The sequence below is a fragment of the Macaca fascicularis genome, chromosome 19, assembly GCF_037993035.2.
Source record: "Macaca fascicularis isolate 582-1 chromosome 19, T2T-MFA8v1.1".
Classification (NCBI taxonomy): Eukaryota; Metazoa; Chordata; class Mammalia; order Primates; family Cercopithecidae; genus Macaca; species Macaca fascicularis.
The window spans coordinates 61,794,853-61,818,370 of record NC_088393.1 but is presented as its reverse complement, the minus strand read 5'-3'; the positions used below and the strand labels follow the sequence as shown (position 1 = coordinate 61,818,370).

General features: G+C 50.4%; 1 protein-coding gene across 2 annotated transcripts; it reads right to left on the bottom strand.

Annotated features, from left to right (window-relative positions):
• Positions 1–1,839: 1,839 nt before the first annotated feature.
• CACNG6 (calcium voltage-gated channel auxiliary subunit gamma 6) lies at positions 1,840–23,118 on the bottom strand. Of its 2 annotated transcripts, XM_015442098.4 has the most exons (4): positions 21,521–23,118; positions 16,444–16,518; positions 13,549–13,686; positions 1,840–2,549 (listed from the first exon to the last, which is right to left on the bottom strand). In XM_015442098.4, the coding sequence occupies exons 1-4, from the start codon at positions 21,852–21,854 to the stop codon at positions 2,311–2,313; spliced, it is 786 nt and encodes a 261-aa protein (XP_015297584.2). In that variant the 5' UTR covers positions 21,855–23,118; the 3' UTR covers positions 1,840–2,310. The 2 variants fall into 2 exon arrangements, with proteins under 2 accessions (XP_015297584.2, XP_065392054.1); XM_065535982.2 differs by lacking the exons at positions 1,840–2,549; positions 13,549–13,686; positions 16,444–16,518 and adding an exon at positions 18,584–19,066.
• Positions 23,119–23,518: the final 400 nt, after the last annotated feature.

The window sequence follows — 23,518 nt, the reverse complement described above, 5'->3', positions numbered from 1 at the left end:
GGAAGGAAAGGAAGAAAAGGAAAGGAAAGAAAGGAAAGGAAAGAAAGGAAGGAAAGAAAGGAAAAAGAGCCATTCCCCCAAGACCAACCATCCCCACCACCCCTATGGCAGACGTCTCTTGAGGCTTCCCTGACCTGGCTGGGAACAAAGTCAAACAACTACAACAAAAAAGAATTGCGGACTATCTTGTCTCCTGGCGCTTACCTTGGTTTCTAATTGCACGCTCATTACTTCAGTGATGTGATTAGTATCTGTTTCCAGCAGCAGGCTGTCAGCTCGCCAGGGGTCCCTGTTTACTCTCTAAGTGCCACTTGATGAAAAATAACAGCAAAGGCAGATCAAGCTGCGACCACACGCCAGGCGGTCTCCTGGGAGCTTTACAGGGCTTATGATGGCGTTTACTCCCGATGGTGACTCCTGGGAGCAGGTGCAGGGTTGAGCTCATGCACCGTCTTTAGGAATGAAGAAACCAAGACAGAAAGAGGTGAAGCTGTTGCTCCAGCTGTAAGTCGGGGAGCTGGGGTTTCACACCAGCCTGGCTCCCAGATGGCCAGGCACTGCAGGACACTTCTACTTGTTGAATGGAGGAATGCAGAATTAGAAACAAAAATCGCATAATCAGCCAGGTGCAGTGGCTCACGCCTGTAACCCCAGCACTTTGGGAGGCCGAGGTGGGTGGATCACTTGAGGTCAGGCGTTCAAGGCCAGCCTGGCCAACATGGTGACACCCCATCTCTACTAAAAATACAACAATTAGCTGGGTCTGGTGGCGCACACCTGTAATCAATCCCAGGTACTGGGGAGGCTGAGGCACAAGAATTGCTTGAACCCGGGAGGCGGAGGTTGCAGTGAGCCGAGATCGTACTGCTGCACTCCAGCCTGGGCGACAGAGTGAGACTGTAAAATAACAAATAAAAATAAAATCACATGATCGTCTCAATAGATGCAGAAAAAGCATTTTGATAGGGGAGGGGGGCAGAGAACTGCTGGGTAGAAAAGGGCGGGGTCTCTGGTGAGGGCTCCACCCTGGGGCCTGTGCCCATGGACCTAAATTAGAACAGGCATTTCCCAAGGTGCTGGGATTACAGGCGTGAGCTACCACACCTGACCAGAAAACATAATTTAAATATACGCATTGTTAAAGGTTGAATGTTCTCCCCCCCACACACACAAAATATATATATACACACACACACACACACACACATATATATGTGTGTGTGTGTATATATGTTGGCCCCAACCTCCAGTACCTCAGAATGTGACCTCATTTGGAGATCGGGTCTTTACAGAGGTAATCAAGTTAAAATGAGGTCACTGGGGTAAATCCTAATCAAGTATGGTAGGAGTCATGTGTAAAGGGGAAATCTGGGTGGGGCACGGTGACTCACGCCTGTAATCCCAGCACTTTGGGAGGCTGAGGCAGGTGGATCACTTGAGATCAAGAGTTCAAGACCAGCCTGGTTAACATGGTAAAACTCCGTCTCTTCAAAATAAAGAAATACAAAAGTTAGTTGGGCATGGTGGCTCGTGCCTGTAATCTCAGCTACTTTGGAGGCTGAGGCAGGAGAATCACTTGAACCCAGGAGGCGGAAGTTTCGGTGAGCCAAGGTTGTGCCACTACACTCCAACCTGGGAGCCACAGCAAGACTCCGTCTCAAAATAAAAATAAAAATAAAAAGTATATTGTGCTTTCCACACTCTGAACCATTGTACATGGGTTCATTTCCACGTGACTTCTGGGCTTATGAGCGGCACGTTTCTGGACGGTATACGGGGTCTCTTTTCTTTACCCCCTAATGCACAATCACGTCACAAATAGACTCCAAACCAAAGCTGTTAAATTTCCAAACCTTTAATCCCAAATCAGATCACAGCCAGGTCAGACCCTTCCCTATCTCCCCCCACCCCCACCCTGAGCTGCAGATGAGTTGTAAAAAGTCTCTCCGGGCAAGTGAATTGATCCACACCTGGGAAATGAAGGGGCCCCCAACTCCCATCCAAGACCCCTGACCTCATCCCCCCGCCCCACACCCCAGCTACCCCATCAGGTCCCCGCCAGTCTTCCCTGGGGACCCTCGTTTGCAGAGCCTCTTCCCATCCCAACCCCAAGCAAACCACATACAGCCACCGAGAGAAGCGTATTTACAGAGAAAGGGTAAGGGGACAGGACGCAGGCGTGTAAAAAAACATGGGCCCCCGAGCAGGGAGAACACAGTTTCCTCAGGAGATGGAGCAAAAAGATCTTGGGGGTACAATGGAGAACGTCAAAGGGCTTGGTGGTTGCTTAGAGAAGTCTCAGGCATGGCTCTAGGTGGCCCGGTGCCCTCGCTTGGGACAGAGGGACCCCCAGGGCCAGGAAGGCAGTGTGAGCAGCAGAAAGCAGCCGGCCCCCAACAGCAGGATCAGGCCGGCCCCCACACCGCAGCCCAGGGACCAGGAGTACTCGTAGGTGAGGCGTGGGGCCGGGGGAGGCTCCGGGCTGACTCCCTGCAGCAGGGCCCTCACGGAATGCCGGAACACCTCCAGGCTCACCAAGAGCAGCAGGCCTGCGGGAGAGAGGACAGCACGCCATCAGGCCCCTGGGACCCCAGCTGTGTCTGAACATCTCTGCCATCCTCTCCCAGCCCTCCCGCCCACCCTGGCACCTTCCCACACATGCACTCAACAAATACTTACTAAACACCTACTATATAGCAGGCGCAATTGGGAAGCTGGAAATAAAGAAAAAAAAAAAGACACAAAGTCGTAGAGACAGAAAGTAGAAGGGTGGTTGCCAAGGGCCGGAGGGAAGAGGAAAAAGGGGAGTTGGTGTTTAATGGGTATAGAATTTCAGCCGGGGAAGATGAAAATCGTTCTGAAGGTGGATGGGGGTGATAGTTGCATAACAACGTGAACGGAATTGATGCCACAGAACTGTATGCTGGAAAATGATTAAAAGGCGGATATAGAATCACAGCTAGACGGGTAGAAAGGCATTCTGGTGTTTGCAGCACTGTAGGGTGAATATGGTTCATTAGATTTTTTTTTTTTTGAGACGGAGTCTTGCTCTGTTGCCCAGGCTGGAGTGCAGTGTTGCAATCTCAGCTCATTGCAAACTCTGCCTCCCGATTCTCCTGCCTCAGTCTCCCAAGTAGCTGGGATTACAGACGTGTGCCACCACGCCTGGCTAGTGTGTGTGTGTGTATATATACACACATATAAATATATGAGTATTATATATATACACATATAAATATCTGAGTAGCTGGGATTGCAGGCTGATTTTTTTTTTAAAAAAGAGTGAAAAAGAAAGAACATGATAGAGAAAGATCCTACCCTTGTGGAGCTTATGTATTACTTGGAGATAGACAGTAAGCAAATAAACCAAAGTTTGCAAAGCTCAAATGCCTGCAGGGGGCATGAGAAAGTGTAAGCACACAGGGCAGAAAGTAGGGTGGAAATGATGGCAGAAGCCAGCTGCAGCCCTTTAACAGCATGATCTCAGCTCACTGCAGCTTCCGCCTCCCATGTTCAAGCGATTCTCATGCCTCAGCCTCCTGAGTGCCTGGGACTACAGGCATCCTCCACTACGCCTGGCTATTTTTTTTTTTTTTTTTTTGAGATGGAGTCTTGCTCTGTTGCCCAGGCTAGAGTGCAGTGACGTGATCTCGGCTCACTGCAACCTCTACCTGCCCGGTTCAAGCGATTCTCGTGCCTCAGCATTCTGAGTAGCTGGGATTACAGGCACACGCCACCACGCTTGGCTAATTTTTGTGTTTTTAGTAGAGACGGGGTTTCACCATGTTGATCAGGCTGGTCTCGAACTCCTGACCTTGTGATCCACCTGCCTCGGCCTCCCAAAGTGCTGGGATTACAGAACTGAGCCACCGCGCCCGGCAATTTTTGTATTTTTAGCAGTCATGGTTTCACCATGTTGGCCAGGCTGGTCTAGAACTCCTGACCTCAAGCGATCCACTCACCTTGGCCTCCCATAGTGCTGGGATTACTGGGGTGAACCACCGCACCAGGCCTATAACTGCTTAAATGATTATTATTTTTATGGGAATTCCTCCAACCTTTAAACATAAACTCCGAGAAATCTTTACACACTGCCTGGCAAACAAAGCACATCCCCTGGCCGTCGAGGGCTTGCAGGCTTCCAGGTTGCAATGTCCAAAATAAACAAATGAGGAGGCAAGATAATCTCAGAGGGTGATGCATGAGAGGAAGGAAATAGAAACAGAGAGAGTGGCACCCCGGGGTGGAGCAGGGACTTTGGATGATGTCGAGAAAAGCCATTTGAGCTGGGACCTGAAGCATGAAAAGAAGTCAGTCATGCTCAAAACGAAATAACAGCTGTTTTGAGCAGAAGGAGGGGTTGACGCGAAGGCCCTGTGTAGGACGCAGCACAGAGTGTTTGGAGAAAAGAGAAAAGCTGAGTGTGGTCGGAGCAAGGAGAGTTGGGGTTGGGGAGAGAGGTGTTAATGGGATTGCAGAGGCGGGCAGGGCCCTGGTCATGCAGGACCGTCTGAGAGTCACGCATGAGTCATGGATCCCAGTCGCCTTCTCTCCAGACCCTGGAGTCCTGCCTCAACCCCAGTTCCTGACCCTGCTTCCTCCCTGTACCCCAGCCCACTCTGGTGGTTTATTTTCTGTTTGTTTGTTTACTGTTTTTGGTTTGTTTTGAGACAGACTCTCACTCTGTCATCCAGGCTGGAGTGCAATGGTGCAATCTCGGCTCACTGCAGCCTCTGTCTCCCGGGTTCAAGAGACTCTCCTGCCTCAGCCTCCCAAGTAGCTGGGACTACAGGCTCGTGCCACCACGCCCGGCTAATGTTTGTATTTTGAGTAGAGATGGGCATTCACCATGTTGGCCAGGCTGGTCTGGAACTCCTGACCTCAGGTGATCCATCCACCTCCCAAAGTGCTGGGATTATAGGCCTGAGCCCCTGCGTCCGGCCATTCACTGTGATTTTGATTAGGGGCTGGAGAATGCGGCCCAGATGCTGTGATTTAAAAGCCCCTTCTTTGCTCCATGCAGCCCAACATTATAGAACGGGAGGTGGGAAAGCATTGAGACAAGAACTCCCCTTCATTCCTCTCCTAATTCATTCCTTTTTTTTTTTTTTCCTCTTTTTTTAGTGACAAGGTCTCAGCCACCCAGGCTGGAGTGCAGTGGCGCGATCACAGCTCACTGCAAACTTGACCTCCCAGGCCCAAGCCCTCCTCCCTCCTCAACCTCCTGAGTAGCTGGGACTACGGCTGCAAGCCACCATAGCTAATTATTTCATTTATTTTGTAGAGACAGGATCTTTCTACATTGCCCGGACTGGTCTCAAACTCCTGGCCTCAAACAATCCTCCCGCCTCAGCCTCCCAAAATGTTGGGATTCCAGGTGTGAACCACCACAGCAGACTTGATTCACGCATTCTTTGATTCATTGAACAGATGTTCATTGAGCTCTTATTACAAAATACATAAAATATAATACATAAATGATACTGTAAGTCCCTGACCTTCTAGAGTTTCATCCAAGAAGGAGAGATGGGCAATAATCAGTTAAATGCATTGTTGAGGGCTGAATTGTGTCCTCCACAAAAAGTTCAGGTTTTGGGGTCCTGACCCCAAGTACCTCAGAATGTGACTGTATTTGGACATAGAGTCCTTAAAGACATAATTAAGGCCAAGTGCAGTGGCTCATGCCTGTCATCTTAGCACTTTGGGAGGCCAAGGCAAGTGGATCTCAGGAGTTTGAGACCAGCTTGGCCAACATGGAGAAAGCCCGTCTCTACTAAAAATACAAAATTAGCCGGGTGTGGTAGTGCACGCCTGTGATCCCAGCTACTCGGGAGGCTGAGGCAGGAGAATCGCTTGAATCCTGGAGGCAGAGTCTGCAGCAAGCTGAGATCGAGCCACTGCACCCCAGCATGGGCAACAGAGTGAGACTCTGTCTCAAAAAACAAAACAAAACAAACAAACAAAAAACAGATAATTAAGTTAAAGCAAAGTCCTCAGAAGGAACCCTAATCCAATGCGACTGGTGTCCTTATGAGATAAAAAAGTTTCTGGCAGTAGGATCTCTTGAGGCCAGGAATTCAAGATCAGCCTGGGCAACATAGTGAGACCCTGTCTCTACAAAACATAAAAAACAAAAAAAGAAAAAAAGAAGGCCAGGCGCAGTGGGTCACGGCTGTAATCCCAACACTCTGGGAGGCAGAGGAGGGTGGATCACCTGAGGTCAAGAGTTTGAGACCAGCCTGGCCAACATAGAGAAACCCCGTCTCTACTAAAACATACAAAAATTAGCTGGATGTCGTGACGGGCACCTGTAATGCCAGCTACTCGGGAGGCTGAAGCAGAAGAATCACGTGAACCTGGGAGGGGGAGGTTGCAGTGATCGGAGATCACACCACTGCACTCCAACCTGGGTGACAGAGCCAGACTCTGACTCAACAACAAAAAAAAAAAAAAAAAAAAGAAAGAAAGAAAAAAGGAACTGTGGACACAGACAGGTACAGAGGGAAGACCATGTGAAGATACATGGATAAGTTGGCCATTTACAAGACAAGAAGAGAAGCCTTGGAGAAAACCGTCCCTGCCGACACCTTGGTCTCAGACTTCCAGCCTCCAGAACGGCGAGGAAATCAATCTCTGTTGCACCACAGCCACGCAGGCTGCGGTACTTTCTTATGGGGACCCTGGCAAATGAATATGGGCATGAATAAATAAAGAATGTCAGGTAGTGATCAATTCTGTGAAGAAAAATAAGGCAGATAAAGTCCCAGCTGGACATGAGTCTTCTTTCTTTCTTATTTCATTTATTTATTTATTTATTTATTTATTTATTTATTTATTTATGAGACTACAGTCTTGCTCTGTCACCCAGGGTGGAGTGTAGTGGCGGGATCTCAGCTCACTTCTACCTCCACCTCCCAGGTTCAAATGATCCTCCCCGCTCAGCCTCCCGAGTTGCCAGGATTACAGGCACCTGCCACCACGCCCAGCTAATTTTTGTATTTTTAGTAGAGACAGGGTTTTACCATGTTGGTCAGGCTGGTCTTGAACTCCTGGTCTTAAGTGATCTGTCAGCCTCGGCTCCCAAAGTTCTGGGATTACAGGAGTGAGCTACCGCGACTGGTATTTCATTGCATTGCATTGCATTGCATGATGGAGTCTCACTCTGTCGCCCAGGCTGGAGTGCCATGGCGTGATCTTGGCTCACTGCACTCTCCGCCTCTTAGGTTCAAGCAATTTCCCTGCCTCAGCCTCCCGAGCAGCTGGGACTACAGGCGCGCACCACCATGCCCAGCTAATTTTTTATATTTTAGTAAAGACGGGGTTTTACCATGTTGGCCAGGCTGGCCTCAAACTCCTGACCTTGTGATCTGCCCACCTCGGCCTCCCAAAGTGCTGGGATTACAGGCGTGAGCCACTGCACCTGGCCAGTTTATTTTATTTTTAAATTTTTATCTATTTATTTTTTTGAGATCAGGTTATGAGACTAGCTAGATTTTTTATTTTTGGTAGAGATGGGGTTTCACTATGTTGCCCAGGCTGGTCTCGAACTCCTGGGCTCAAGACATCGCCTACCTTGGCCTTCCAAAGTACTGAGATTACAGGCGTGAGCCCCCACACCCAGTTTCTCTTACACGCCCTCTTTATCTTTTATTATTATTTTTATTTATTTATTTATTTATTTATTTTGAGACACAGTCTCGCTGTGTTGCCCAGGCTGGAGTGCAGTGGCAAGAACCGGCTCACTGCAACCTCCGCCTCCTGGGTTCAAGCGATTCTCCTGCCTCAGACTCCTGCGTAGCTGGGACCACAGACGCCCGCCACCACGCCCGGCTAATTTTTGTATTTTTAGTAGAGTCGGGGTTTCACCATGTTGGCCAGGCTGGTCTCAAACTCCTGACCTTGTGATCCACCTGCCTCAGCCTCCCAAAATGCTGGGATTACAGGCGTGAGCCACCGCGCCCAGCTCTTTTATTATTATTATTTTTTTTTTTTTTTTAACATTTTCTTGGATACCAAATGAGTCCGCTTTAGACACGATGGTCAGTGCTGTTCTCTCTGAGATGGTGATATTTGACCAGAGACTTAAATAATATGAGGAAATGAGACATTTGAAGCGCCGGTGGAAGAATGTTCCAGGCTGAGGAGGCAGCCAGGCAAAGCACGCTGAGGGGGGAATGAGCTTAGAGCGTCTAGGGAACAGCAGAGACCAGGGTGGCTGGAGCAGGGAGAGCAGACGGCAGGAGATGGAGTCACAGGGCGCCAGCAGTCAGCCCACATGAGGCCTTGCCACCATGTTATTCTGGTAGTAGGAATTTAGGTGGCTTTTATTCTGGGGAGGATCCATGATCTGACTTCTGATATAAAAGTATCACTTGGGGGCCAGGCGTGGTGGCTCACACCTGTAATCCCAACACTTTGGGAGGCCGAGGTGGGCAGATCACCTGAGATCAGGAGTTCGAGAACAGCCTGGCCAACATGGAGAAACCCCGTTGCTACTAGAAATAGAAAACTAACCAGGCATGGTGGCGGGTGCCTGTAATCCCAGCTACTCAGGAGGCTGAGGCAGGAGAATTGCTTGAACCTGGGAGTCAGGTTGCGGTGAGCCCAGATCGTGCCGTGGCACTCCAGCCTGGGCAACAAGAGCAAAACTCCATCTAAAAAAAAAAAAAAAGAAAGAAAGAAAAAACTATCATTTGGCTTACGCCTGTCATCCCAACACTTCGGGATGCTGAAGGGAGAGGATTGCTTGAGCCCAGGAATTCAAGATCAGTCTGGGCAACACAGTGAAACCTTGCCTCCACAAATAATGTTAAAAATTAACCCAGCGTGGTGTGTGTGCCTGTGGTCCCAGCTACTCGGGAGGCTGAGGTGGGAGGATTGCTTGAGCCCAGGAGGTTGAGGCTGCAGTGAGCTGTGATAGTGCCACTGTACTTCAGCCTGGGCTACAGAGCCAGACCCTGTCTTAAAAAAATTAAAATTTAAAAAGTAGAAGTATCATTCTAGCTGCTCTGTGGAGAATGGGCTTGAGGAGGTTAAAAGGAGAAGCATAGAGAACAGTGAGGAGGCCATAGAAATTATCTCGGGGAAATATAGCCATGGCTTGGGTTAGTGTCATGGTGAAATGGAGGTATGAGTTTGCATTCAAAATACGTTTTGGAGGCAGTGCCAATAGAATTTGCTGGTGGATGGCCAGGCACGGTGGCTCACGCCTGTAATCCCAGCACTTTGGGAGGCCGAGGTGGTCAGATCACCCGAGGTCAGGAGTTCGAGACCAGCCTGGCCAACATGGGGAAACCCCGTCTCTACGAAAAATACAAAAATTAGCCGGGTGTGGCAGCGGACGCCTGTAATCCCAGCTACTCCAGAGGCTGAGGCAAGAGAATCGCTGGAACCCAGGAGACTGAGGTTGCAGTGAGCCGAGATCACACTGCTGCACTCCAGCCTGGGCAACAGAGCACAACTCTGTCTCAAAAATAAAAAAAATACATTAAATAAAGAGGTACACGGGTCTGGCTCCTGCGGCTTCTCCAGCCTCCTCTCAAGCTGCTCCTCCCACACTTTCGCAGCTTGGAGCAGGACTTTCAATGCACCAGATTTGTTCAGGCTTGAAGACCTTTATACTCTGCTTGGAGTAATTTTCCGCTTCCCCCTCCCTGAGCCTGCCTTAGATGTCCTTATTCTTCACATCTCTGTATGAATTACATGTTTCGAAGGGACGCCTTCACTAACCACTGCCACCTAAATCTACAGTGGGTCTCTTGTCGTATACTTTTCTCATACTCTGTACTTTTTATCTATAGCATTCATCACAGTTGGTAGTTATGAATATATATTGATTTATATGAGCAATGTCTCTTTATCTCATTTGTCTCTCCCACTGCACTGTAAGTCCACGAGGGCAGCGGACTTCTCTGTGGCATACCTCTAAAACATAGAACAACAGCTGATACATATATAAGGAAAGAAACGAGACAACCTGAACATGTCCCTTTATCTAGGGAGACCTCAAAATCTCAACCCACCCCAGTCCCTGACACCCAATCTAACCACAGTAATTACCACATCAAATCCTCCTTCACTTTCAGTTGGTGGTACAATCTGCAGAGCACTTTTGTGCCCAAGACTTTCATAAAACACTTTTGTATCAACAGCTTCCTGTGCACCCCCAGGAGTAATGCAGGTGTGAGTTCAATAATAACGCCAGCACCGAATTCCTACCAAGCTACAAATTCTGTGAGAACAAACATCATCTTTTGTTTTGTTTTTTGTTTGTTTGTTTTTTGAGACGGAGTCTCGCTCTGTCGCCCAGGTTGGAGTGCAGTGGTGCAATCTCGGCTCACTGCAAGCTCCGTCTCCCGGGTTCCCGCCATTCTCCTGCCTCAGCCTCCCGGGTAGCTGGGACTACAGGCACTCACCACCATGCCCGGCTAATTTTTTCTGTATTTTTAGTAGAGACAGAGTTTCACTGTGTTAGCCAGGATAGTCTCGATCTCCTGACCTCGTGATACGCCCGCCTCAGCCTCCCAGAGTGCTGGGATTACAGGAGTGATCCACCACGCCCGGCCCAAACATCATCTTTATCTTATTCATCGTTGCATCCTCAGCAGCTCCTAGCACAGCATCTAGGACTCACTGGATATTAAAGAAATACTTGTTAAATGAATGGACAAGTGAAAAAAAAATGGAGAAATAGATGACTGAAGGGAGACAGGAAGGGAAAGTGGGTAGAAAAGAAAGAAAAGAGAGAGGGGCCAGGTATGGTGGCTCACACCTATAATCCCAGCACTTTTGGGAGGCCGAGGTGGGCAGATCACTTGAGCTCAGGAGTTGGAGACCAGCCTGGGCAACACAGCGAAACCCTATCTCTACAAAAAAAAAAAAAAAAAATACAAAAATTAGCCGGGCATGGCGGCGTGCGCCTGTATTTCCAGCTACTCAGGAGGCTGAAAGGTAGGAAGACAATCACCTGAGCCCTGGAAGCTGAGGTTGCAGTGAGATGAGATCGTGCCACTGCACCCCAGCCTGGATGAGAGAGCGAGACCCGGTCTCAAAAACAAAAAAAACAACAAAAAAAAAAAAAAAAAAAAAGGAGAGAGAGAGATAGGGAAAGAGAGAGAAAGGAAGGAAGGGGAGACAAGGAGGAAACTGATCCATCAATGGAAGGATAAATGGATGGATGGATAGGATGGACACAATATCAACAGATACCTGGATGAGTGAGTTCGTGGCTATAAGGAGATTTAAGCTCAGAGATAGAAAAAGGTTTGCCCCAATTACACAGCTGTTAAGAAGTTGGGACTCCAATCTAGATCTTCTTGATTCCCTGTTAATGTCACAGGGCCAGTGACATTTATCTCACATTAATGCAGTGACACCTTTTGCACCAGTCTCCCTATCTCTGTCCACACTTCTGTCACACTGGCTTTCTTTCAAGATCTGCAATGCAGCAAACTCTCCCAGCTTGTCTGTCCATACTTTGACATCGTCAACGTCACCTCCCCAGAGAGGCCCCCTCTAACTCCCTGAGGACTGAACGATGAAAAAGATCAAGATGATGCCTGTTTCATGGAATGCGTAGCTCGGTAGGAATTTGGTGCTGGTGTTATGGTTAAACTCACACCTGCATTACCCATGGGGGTTCACGGGAAGGTGCTGACATAAAAGTATTTTATGAAAGTCTTAGCTGGGCACGGTGGCTCACACCTGTAATCCCAGCATTTTGGGAGGCTGAAGCGGGTGGATCACTTGAGGTCAGGAGTTCAAGACCAGCCTGACCAACATGGTGAAACCCTGTCTCTACTAAAAATACAAAAATTAGCCAGGTGTGGTGGCACACACCTGTAATCCTAGCTACTTGGGAGGCTGAGGCAGGAGAATCGCTTGAACCTGAGGGGTGGAGGTTGCAGTGAGCTGAGATTGCACCACTGCACTCCAGCCTGAGAGAGAGAGAGAGAGAGAGAGAGAGAGAGAGAGAGAGAGAGAGAAAGGAAGAAAGGAAAGAAAGGAAAGAAAGGAAAGAAAAGAAAGAAAAGAAGGAAAGAAGGAAGGAAGGAAGAAAAGAAAGAAAGAAAGAAAGAAAGAAAGAAAAGAAAGAAAGGAAAAGAAAAGAAAGAAAAGAAAGAAAGAAAAGCAAAGCAAAGCCAACATTTGATCCAATAAGAAAACCAAGGCCCAGAAAATAAAATGAACCTTCCAAGGTCACACAGTGATTCAGGGCACAACTTGGGCTGGAACCTAGAGGCAGAGGTTGCAGTGAGCTGAAATCGTGCCACCACACTCCAGCCTGGGCGACAAAGTGAGACCATCTCAAAAAAGAAAGAAAGAAAGCCAAGTTTAAAATCCCACCTCTGCCATCATGCCATCATTGATGGTGTGGCCATGAGTAATTCATCCGACTTCTCTGAGCCTCAATTTCCCCATCTATAAAATGGGGGAGGCTGGGTGTGGTGGCTCATGCCTATAATCCCAGCACTTTGGGAGGCCAAGATGGGCAGATCACTTGAGGTCAGGAGTTCGAGACCAGCCTGGCTGATATGGCGAAACCCCATCTCTACTGAAAAATACAAAAATTAGCCAGGTGTGGTGGTGCCTGCTTGTAATCCCAGCTACTTGGGAAACTGAGGCAGAAGAATCACTTGAACCCAGCAGGCGGAGGTTGCAGTGAGCCAAGATCATGCCATTGCATTCCAGCCTGGGCGACAGAGGGAGACTCTGTCTCAAAAATAAATAAATAAATAAATAAAATGGGGGATAGTAAGCCCTGCCTAATAGAGCTGTTGTAAGGATTTGAACTAGAAGTACAATAAACTGAATTGTTGTTCATTACTGAGGGCTACATTTCATAAGATGCAGCATTTTATTTAGACCTTCAGCTCCAAGAATGCAACAGTCCTTGCAGACCTCACATCTCAAATCTAAAAGAACATTTAGAGACCATCAAATTCTGAGTCAACAATAGGGCTTGGAACTCTTCCACCTTTGAGCCTACTACAGCCCCTGGGGTTCCCTGACCTCTCAACAGGCTATAATGCTCAAAACATCTCAGCATGAAACAGTGTTTAGGGACGCCATGTCCAAACCTTAAAAAGTATTTGGATAGCTTCCAATTCCCAGCTAACAAAAGGGCTTAGAACTCTCCAATTTTTGAGACTTCTATAGTCCTTGAGCTTTCTCCAACTCCTAGCATGCAACAGTGATTGGAAATCCCATCTCCCAGCATGCAACAATTCTTGGAGATCCCAGGTCCAAATCTAAAACAATGTTTGGACACCCTCCAATCCTTAGCCCGGCTGTTGGGGTTCTCCCATCTTTGAACCTACTATAGCCCTTGGGCTTCCCCTCAACTCCAGGCGTGCAACAGGGCTTAGAGATCCCACCTCCCAGCATGCAACAGTGTGTGGAGACCCTACTCTCAGCATGCAATAGTGCATAGAGATCCCATCTCCCAGCATGCAACAGTGCATAGAGAGCCCATCTCCCAGCATGCAACAGTGCCTGGAGATCCTCCCAGCATGCAATGTCCTCAGCGTCCAGGCTCTGAACCCTCACCTGAGAGGCCAAAGCAGATGGCTCCAACTCGGAGCAGGAACTCTGCACCTTTAGTGAGCACCATGATGATACAGAGGCACCCCAAGGCCATGACTACCAGGCCCAGCACTGCTATCACCGCAGCTGCCAGATTCACCTCTGCCGGGAGGAGAGAGGAAAGAAGCAGAGAACATGGGATGTAGGGAATGAAGAGGATTCACCTGTAGGAACCCAGAACCAGGAAGATGTAAGATTCAGGACAAGAGAAGAATTTTCAAGTAGAATGTCATCCAGCCCAACATTTTACTTACACCGTTGAAGGAATTAAGACTCAGAAAGAGTCAGTTAGTTCTCTCAAGTCACCAAGCAAAGGGAGGAGAGGGCCAGGATTCGAAAGAGTTGAGAATTACCAATTATTACTGATTTATAGGTTTATAGGTGAGGAAGCTGAGGTAGTCGGGTGTGTGGGAGACGATGGCAAAGGCAGCATGCTACAGTGGAATGATCCAGGATGGAAATCGCCCTAACTACTTCCTACATGGAAGATTCTGCTAGAATTTTCCAGATTCCAGTGGGAATTTAGGCTGAACCCTTCTCAGCCTAAATTTCCTCCTGTGGACCAGGTGCAGTGGCTCACACCTATAATCCCAGCACTTTGGGAGGCGAAGGTGGGTGAATCTCTTGAGGTCAGGAGAGTTCAAGACCAGCCTGGCCAACATGGTGAAACCTGTCTCTACTAAAAAATAGAAAAATTAGCCCGGTGTGGTGGTGCACACCTGTAATCCTAGCTACTAGGGAGGCTGAGGCAGGAGAATTGCTTGAACCTAGGAGGTGGAGGTTGCAGTGAGCTGAGATCACGCCACTGCATTCCAGCCTGGGTGAAAGACCGAGACTCCATCTCAAAACTAAACTAAACTAAACTAAAATAAAGAAATAAATAAATACAAATACAAAATGAATAAAAAGAAAGGGCACAGTGTTTAGAGCAACACTGTCCAGTATATTCACTGCTAGCCAGATGTGGCCTCCATGCTAAATCAATTTAAATTAAACACAATTGGAAACTCAGTTCTGCGTCACACCAGCAACATTCCAAGCATGCTGGAGTCACATGGGGCCATGGCCACCATATGGGTCAGCACAGAAACAGAGTATTTCCATCATTTCCATCTTGTCAGAAGATTCTTTTTTTTTTTTTCTTTTTGAGATGAGTCTTGCTCTGTGGCCCAGGCTGGAGTGCAGTGGCACAATCTCAGCTCACTGCAACCTCTGCTTCCCCACATTCAAGCGATTCTCCTGCCTCAGCCTCCCATGTAGCTGGGATTATAGGCGCCTGCCACCATGCCCAGGTAATTTTTTTTTTTTTTTTTTTTTTGAGACGGAGTCTTGCTCTGTCACCCAGGCTGGAGTGCAGTGGTGCGATCTCGGCTCACTGCAAGCTCCACCTCCCGGGTTCACACCATTCTCCTGCCTCAGCCTCCTGAGTAGCTGGGACTATAGGCGCCTGCCACTATGCCCAGCTAATTTTTTGTATTTTTAGTAGAGCAGAGGTTTCACCGTGTTAGCCAGGATGGTCTCGATCTCCTGACCTCGTGATCCGCCTGCCTCGGCCTCCCAAAGTGCTGGGATTACAGGCATGAGGCACTGTGCCCGACCTAATTTTTGTATTTTTAGTAGAGACAGGGTTTCACCATGTTGGCCGGGCTGGTCTCGAACTCCTGACCATCAGTGATCTGCCCGCCTCCACAGTGCTGGGATTACCAGCGTGAGCCACCGCACCTTTCCTCAGAAGATTCTTTAGTAGCATGCTCCCTGAGAGTCAGAATTATTTGGGTCTGAATCCTGATTCCGCCTCTACCACTTCCTGGGAAACATAATTGTAGCCATTCCTGGACTTCCGGAGGATGGAGGATAAAGCCCCCTGCCCTCCAGGGCTACTGCGAGGACTGGAGATCTTACGGATGGAGTGCCCAGCACTGTGGTTAGCACGTGATGCATGCACGTTTGTGAGACGTCCAAGTGCTACCCACAGAGAGGGACTGTGACTTGCCCAGGGTGACACAGCATGTGGCATAGCCAGAGATGGGGTAAGAGCTCTAGGCATGGCCGGGTGCGGTGGCTCACACCTGTAATCCCAGCACTTTGGGAGGCCGAGGAGAGGGATTACCTGAAGTCAGGAGTTCAAGACCAGCCTGGGCAACATGGTGAAACCCTGTCTCTACCAAAAATACAAAAATGAAGCCGGGCGCGGTGGCTCACACCTGTAATCCCAGCACTTTGGGAGGCCGAGACGGGCGGATCACGAGGTCAGGAGATCGAGACCATCCTGGCTAACACGGTGAAACCCCGTCTCTACTAAAAATACAAAAAACTAGCCGGGCGTGGTGGCGGTGCCTGTAGTCCCAGCTACTCGGGAGGCTGAGGCAGGAGAATGGCGTAAACCCGGGAAGCGGAGCTTGCAGTGAGCTGAGATCGCGCCACTGCACTCCAGCCTGGGCGACAGAGCGAAACTCCGTCTCAAAAAAAAAAAAAAAAAAAATACAAAAATTAGCCTGGCGTGGTGGCGTGCACCTGTAGTCCCAGCTACTTGGGAGGCTGAGGTAGGAGATTCACTTGAACCCGGGAGGCAGAGGTTGCAGTGAGCCAAGATTGTGCCACTGCACTCCAGCCTGGGCAACAGAGCAAGACATCATCTCACAAAAAAAAAAAAAAAAAAAAGAGTTCTCTAGATTCTTTAGAGCACCATGTCCCCATCATTAACTCTCCCGCCAGCACTCCCCAGGAGACAGCCACAGATTATAGATACAAGGCCCGCCCTAGGGTAAAGCAGAGGAGGGGATAATTCTATCTAGACCTCCTCCAGCATGCTCAGCATTTCCCCCACCTGTCACCCACCAGGGGATGAAAAGTTCTCACCTTTCTTTGTGGTTCTCTGAAAGATGCGTGCATTCTCCCCCGTGGTGAAGAATTTAAAATAGGTGCAGTTTGCTTCTGTGGAAGCAGGAGAGAGAAAAAAGACATGAGGATGTGAGGTCCTTTGTGTAAACTCAGGGCTGGACACTTCACACAGCCCACGGGAGCCTAAAACTTGGACGTCAGCATCCCTGATACACAGAGGAGAAAAATGACGCCCAGAGGTGTGCAAGCCACCTGCGACCACAGCGCCATCCAGGAGCTGGGACTCCTACCCAGGGCTCTGAGCCCCAGACCTGTGTCCCCGAGGGCGCCATTAGCCTCTCTGGGCCTCTAGTTCTTCCTCTTTAAAACGAGATAATAATCTCTTTCCTGGCCCCTTCGTATGGGTTTGTTGAGGGTCAAGTGGGATTACATATGAATTATTACTTAATTCAACAAAGGATACCGAGATACAAGTAGCAGAAGGCTAACAGACTCAGAAAGGATTCCTGTTTCAGGAAGGATTCCTACCTAGAACACACAAAGGGCTCCCACGGATTAGCAAGAAGAGAGAGAGAACCCAATTGACCAATGGGCCGAGGGTATGAATAGTAATTCACCGAAGAGGAAGCCTGGGTAACTCACAAGTCCGTGAAGAGATGCCTCACTTCACCAGGGATCAGAGCGAGGCAGCTGGAATCAGCAGGGAGCCACCACTTTCCGTCAATTAGATTGGCCAACATTAAAAGGGTCGTATCAAGCATTTGAAAAGATAAGAGGAAACACCGTGTATGAATGGGTACTCCTAGTCTTTTGGGAAGGCACTCTGAGGTACTTTATGAAGTGAAGAATGTTCATAGCCTGTGGCTCAACAATCTCATTGCAGGATATACCTCGAGGAAAAAAAAAAAACCAAACAGACAGGAACGTATATGCAGATGTTTACAGCAGCACTGTTTATAAGTAACATGGAGTCAGAATCAAGCCAGGTGACCATCGAATAGGGGAACAGACAAGTAAATGTTCCTTGTGAAAATCTCTCCAGTACACATAGCCACGAACTAGAACAACCTAAAGCAAATTGGGGAGATTTGAGAAACAGTGTTGACCAAAACAACAATAATAATTAATACTAATAATTTAATTTAAAAATGCAAAAATTGAGGCCAGGCGAGGTGGCTCACACCTGTAATCCCTGGATTTTGGGAGGCCAAGGCAGGAGAATCACTTGAGCTCAGGAGTTCAAGACCAGCCTGGCCAACACGGTGAAACCCCATCAGTACCAAAAATAAAAAAAATTGGCTCGGTGTGGCAGCACACACCTGTAATCCCAGCTACTCGGGAGGCTGAGGTAGGAGGATCTCTTCAGCCTGGGAGGCAGAGGTTGCAGTGAGCCAAGACTGTACCACTGCACTCCAGTCTGGGTGATAGAGTGAGATCCCATCTAAAAAAAAAAAAAAAAAAAAAATCCCAAAGATCAGACAAAATCAATAGCATGATCTCATTTATGGAAAGCACACATATAAGCTAATACTATATATTTCCCAAATCAAAATACATATCTATGAGTGTATATCACACACATTAAAGAGATGAGCTGGAAAACAATGAGGAAAAAAATAATATAAAACAAAGCACAGGGCCGGGCGCGATGGTTCATGCCTGCAATACCAACGCATTGGGAGGCCAAGACAGGCAGATCTCTTGAGGTCAGGAGTTCGAGACCAGCCTGGTCAACATGGTGAAACCCCATCTCTACTAACAGTACAAAAATTAGCCGGGCGTGGTGGCGTGCACCTGTAATCCCAGCTACTCAGGAGATTGAGGCAGAAGAATCACTTGAACCTGGGAGGCGGAGGTTGTAGTGAGCCGAGATGGCACCACTGCAATCCAGCGTGGGTGACAGAGCAAGACTATATCTCCAAAAAGAAAAGAGAGAAATTTTAAGTTAAAAAAGACAGAAAAAGGAAGAAAGGGAGAGAAGAAAGGAGAAATGAAGAAAGGAAGGGAGGGGAGCACTTTCTAAAGTGCATTTTAGACCTAGAAATTCCTTCAGAATTCACCTAGTCTGACCTACTCTCTTATTCTACAGATGGGGAAACTGAGGCACAGAAAGGGAGAAGAGAGGTCGAGAATAACAGGAGTAAAGGCCATAGAAGAGGGACCAGGCAGTCTGTGAATGTGAAAAAATGAACTTTTCAATTTGAACAAGGATATGAAGGGACAAGAAATCAATTCCTGCATCAGGTGAGGTGGTGTGGGAGCTCCCCAAGTACCCTGAGGGGAGGAGAAGGGGTGAGATGTCCGGCTAGGAGGAGTGGGATGTGTGAGTTCTTATGCAGCAACACGAGGTAAAGGATGCCGGGCTGGGCGTGGTGGCTCACGCCTGTAATCCCAGCACTTTGGGAGGCTGAGGCAGGCGGATCACCTGAGGTCAGGAGTTCAAGACCAGCCTGGTCAACACGGTGAAACCCCGTCTCTACTAAAAATACAAAAATTAGCCGGATGTTGTGGCGCATGCCTGTAATCTCAGCTACTTGGCAGATGGAGGCAGGAGAATTGCTTGAACCTGGGAGGCAGAGGTTGCAGTGAGCCAAGATTGTGCCATTGCACTCCAGCCGGGGCAACAAGAGCAAAACTCCATCTCAAAAAAAAAAAAAAAAAAAAAGGTAAAGGATGCTTCACGTCACTGAGCAAAGGGTGCAGGTGCTCTTTGAAGCAGTCATTGCAGGGAACACGGTGGTCTTCATCCACAAGGGAAGTGCGATGGCCCTTCTGGGACAATGTAGGGTGCCTGGCATCCTCTTTTGGCTACAAATAGTTTAGAACATCCCGACTCTTGACTACCCCAAACTATGACATATACCATCTGGAAAAGCACAGGGGAGGGTCGCCCCCACATTCTGTACTTGCAGCCAGCAGAGCTGGGGATGGCTTTTGATGGGCAGTGGTGAGTGTGAGATATTTCTCTGAGATAATGAAGATTGTGAGATGTCCTCTGAGGGGTTGGGTTTATGAGATGATGTTAATGGCCCTGTTAGAAGACTGACGTCCTTTCTGATCAATGGAGGGGACGGCGAGGGATGTGAGGAACCCCAGACAGTGTGGTGAGAAGGGATGGGTCACCCCCTCCATTGCCCCATGACCTCTGGGATCTCTTGCTGGACTAGTGAGATGTGATATAATGCAGTTGTTGAGAAGAGAGGCAACCGAGCTTCCAATTCCATCTGACTAGCCTGGGTGCATAGACCGAGCCACCGAGATTTCTGGCTCCTCATTTTTCTCTTCCCTAGAATAGAAGTGCTAATAACGACTCATAGGCTAGCTATGATGCTTAATGAGTTAATGTACATAAAACACTGAGATCAGAACCAGGCATTACATCAGCATCTAATATTCTTATTACTGGGGCCTCCCATTTTGCAAAAGTTTGGGATCATCCTTTATGAGACCCCCAGGGGCCAGGGATAGCCCATCTGCAGAAATAAAATGATTAAGGGTAGCCATCTGGACACCACGTGGGTAGCTCAGACAGGCATCCCCATGTCCTATCGAGGACTTGGGACATCCTATTTTGCACTCTACACATATAAGGTATCACATCTGGAGAAGTAAGGGACAAGGGAAATCTCAAATGGCACGCAGAAAAATAGGCCATATTCTTTGAGGGGCACTGGGATGACAGCACCTTCTTTGGAGACTGAAGAGTGTTGGAGATCTCATATGGGTGATCAAATATATGACAGCCCAAACAGACTCTGAGGAGCGCCAGGTATTTTCCACGGGTCAGTGGAGGTAGAACAAGATTTCATCCAGTTCCCCAGGGATATAGAATGTCCCCCTGGTATAAGTACAAGCCGTGGCCTGTCGTGTCAGGAAGGTATGGGGCAGCTCCCTGCCATGTCCAGGGATAAAACAGCCATGATTTGGGAAAAGAGGGAGTATGGGAGTGTCTCTCGGAGAAAATGAGAAACACTGAAATGTACAGTCTGGGCATTTGGAGGCGAGAGGACAGGAAGTGAAGAACATTGCCGGGAAGGAACAAGGTCTGCCCTTGGGTGTTGGGAGGTGTCTGGTGAGAGCTTGGTTTGGTGGAAGCAGTAGGTGGGGAACAGGCATAGATCCTGCTTTGGGGTGGGCGTCTGTCTCCCCAGGGCTCATAGGATGGGAGCGCAAGCTGTCTCCAGGCTGGGAAGAGGAAGCTGACACCAGAAACCCAGGCTGTCTCTCCATGGGCACAGGCTGTCTGTGGGCAATGCAGAGTGGGCACAGGCTGTCTCCAGGGCGCAGGCATTTGCAGAGGGTGCAGGCTGGGGTGGGCACAGGCTGTCTGAGGACACCAGCTGTGTCTGGAATCACAGGCTGGGTCTGGGGACACAGGCAAGGTTTTTCTAGGGACACAGGCTCTCTCTGGACCTATAGGCTGGTCTGGGGGGACCCAGCAATGCCTAAGAACATTGGCTGTGCGGGGTCAGGGGCTTTGGGGGTCATAGAATGATCTGGGACCATAGCCTGGTGTGGAGGTGCAGGCTGATCTGAGGGCACAGGCTGGTGTAAGGATGCAGGCTGGTCTCGGGGTATAGACTGGTCTAGGGGTGCATGTTAGTCTGGGGGTGGAAACTGTAGCTGGAGACCCAGGCTGATCTGGGGGTATAGGATAGTCGGGGTACAGGATGGTCTTGGGGCACAGGCTGTAGGTGGGGACACAGGCTCTCTTTAGAGGCGTAGAATAGGGGTACAGTCTCATCTGGGGGGTCTCAGGTCACAGCCTGGTCTGGGGGTACAGGATGGCCTGGGGGCATAGACTCTTTGGAGGTACATTCTGGTCTTGGGGTACAGTCTGTAGCAGGAAAGCAAGCTCTAAGGCACAGGTTCTCTGGGGGTAGGCCAGTGAGGGACCTAGGCCATGTCTGGGGGATCTCTCTCAGCAGTTTCCGGGAGCAGAGGACGATGTGGGCACTGGCGCTCACAGGGATACAAGCTCTCTCCTCCGGGCTCAGGCTTTCGTCCCTGGGGCGGGTTTTCTCCACGGACACGGGCCCCTCTCCCTCCCTGTCCACGGGACGCAAGCCCTGGGCTCGGGGCGGCGGCTGCTCACCTCCGGGCAGCTCCGCGGGGCCGCAGGTGTCCCTGTCCGTGGGCACGTCCGCCTGCCACAGCCGCTTGGTGCACACCTTCCACAGCCCCAGGTGGGCCGCTTCGCACACGGCGCTGCCGTTGGCCTTGTAGGTGTTGAGCTCCACCCAGAACTCGGTGCCCACGGACAGCACCGCCAGCGTGGCGCCCATGGCGGCCAGCAGCAGCGCCAGCTTCACCTTCCCCTCGCGCTCAGGCGTCAGCCCCGACCTGCACCGCCCGTGCGCCCGCCGCCGGCCCGCGGCCCCCCGCCGCCGGTTCTCCTCTTGCAGGAAGAAGTTGGACCACATCATCATCTTATGGCCGGTGGGGTGGAGAAGAGGGAGGAGGCAGAGCCGAGGAGGGGCCTCGAGGGGCGGAAGCGAGGAGCGGCCTGGGGTCTCGAAGGGGGTGAGGGACTCAGTTTCCCCTGGGTATGAAAGAGGGGGTCCTCTCTGGAACCTCAAATGGGAAAGTTGAGATTGCTTCTGGGGTTCAGAAGAGAAAAAAAGATCCCCGGGGCTGGGGAAGCCTCTGGGGTTCAGAGGAGGGTCTAGGTTGCCCTCAAGAACTTGGCAAAGAGGATGGGGCCCAGAGGAAAAGCAAGGCCCCCACCCCGAGGCTTAGAGATAGAATCTGGGTTCCCAGGAGGAGGTCCCCCCCAAGAACTCCAGAGGAATGAGAACTGGTGTCCGCTGAAGCTCCCTGCAGCTCCGAGGCGCTGCTTTGGCGTCCCCGCTGGGGGGCTGACAAAAGGGAAACCGGTTTTCCTGAGAGATCGGAGCACCCCAGTAGGGCTAAGAGTTTGGGGTACTCAGGAAGGGACCTGGAGTCCTCTGTGTGTTTGGAGGAGATGTGGCCGGGGTACCCCTGGGCTCAGAGTTTGAGAAGAGAGGACTTGGGGACCCTCTGGGATTCGGAAAAGGAAGACCTGGGGTCCCGGGAAGCTCCTAAGGGGAGGTCGGAATTCCCTCCTGGTCTCAGAGAGGCGGTGGGACCCCGGCATCCACAGAAGGAGAAGAGCAGAGCCCCGGCTGGAGCTCAGAGGAGGACTGGGCCCCGCTGGAATTCAGGAAAAGGGGATGGGGGTGTCCCCTGCCATTCAGAAAAGATTAGAGGTCTCTACCGAGCCTGGGAAAGGGGCCGGTGGCTGGAAGACAGAGTGGAGTCCAGAGACGGAGGCTGCTGGGCCTCCAAGAGGACTGGGGCGAAGGGGACCCGGGGTCCCCCCTGGGGCTCACACTAAGGGGCTGTGGTCCGCACCGCGGCTCAGAAAACCAGGACCGTGTCCCCGCAGGGTCCAAAGGCCAACCGTGACCCGAAAGAGACGCTGCGCCCGTTCGGGATCAGTCCGCCTCCCTCCCCCGGGCTCCCACGGCCTTCCCGGTCGGGTCCGCGCCAGGCTCAGCTCCAGGCTAGGGCTCCCCCTCGGGGCTCCCACCCCCGACTCCCGAGCAGGGGCCCCTGTCGCTCTCCTGCCTCGGCCCCGCGCCGACCCCAGCTCCGCGCTGCCTCCGAAGCGTCCGGCTGTGCCCGCCACCGCCACCGGCCTGGCCTCCGCCCGCGCCCAGCCTCGTCCCCACCCGCCCACCCCCCACTCTGCACCCTCTACCCTCCACCCTCAGGGCTATTTCGGGCTTGACCCGTAAATAACACCCGCACCTGTCGCCCGGCGCCTGTTGCCATAGGGATCCCGGGTATTTTAAGGGACGAGGAAGGGGGGAGGGAAGCCGCCCGGGGAGGAAGGGGACGAACCTGATGGGACTTTCATTTCACTAAGGGGCAAGAGCGGCGCTGAGTCCCAGCTCCCCAATCTCCCGGGCAGCAGGAGACGGACGGGGCAGCAGGCCTGACTGGGGTTACGGGGAGGAGAGGTGGAGGCAGGACCCCGTGTTTCAGGGAGGAGGGACTGAGGCCAGGAGTCTTGGGTCTCTGAGGGAGAAGAAGCCTCGGTACTCTAACTTCTGAGTGGCAGAGGAAG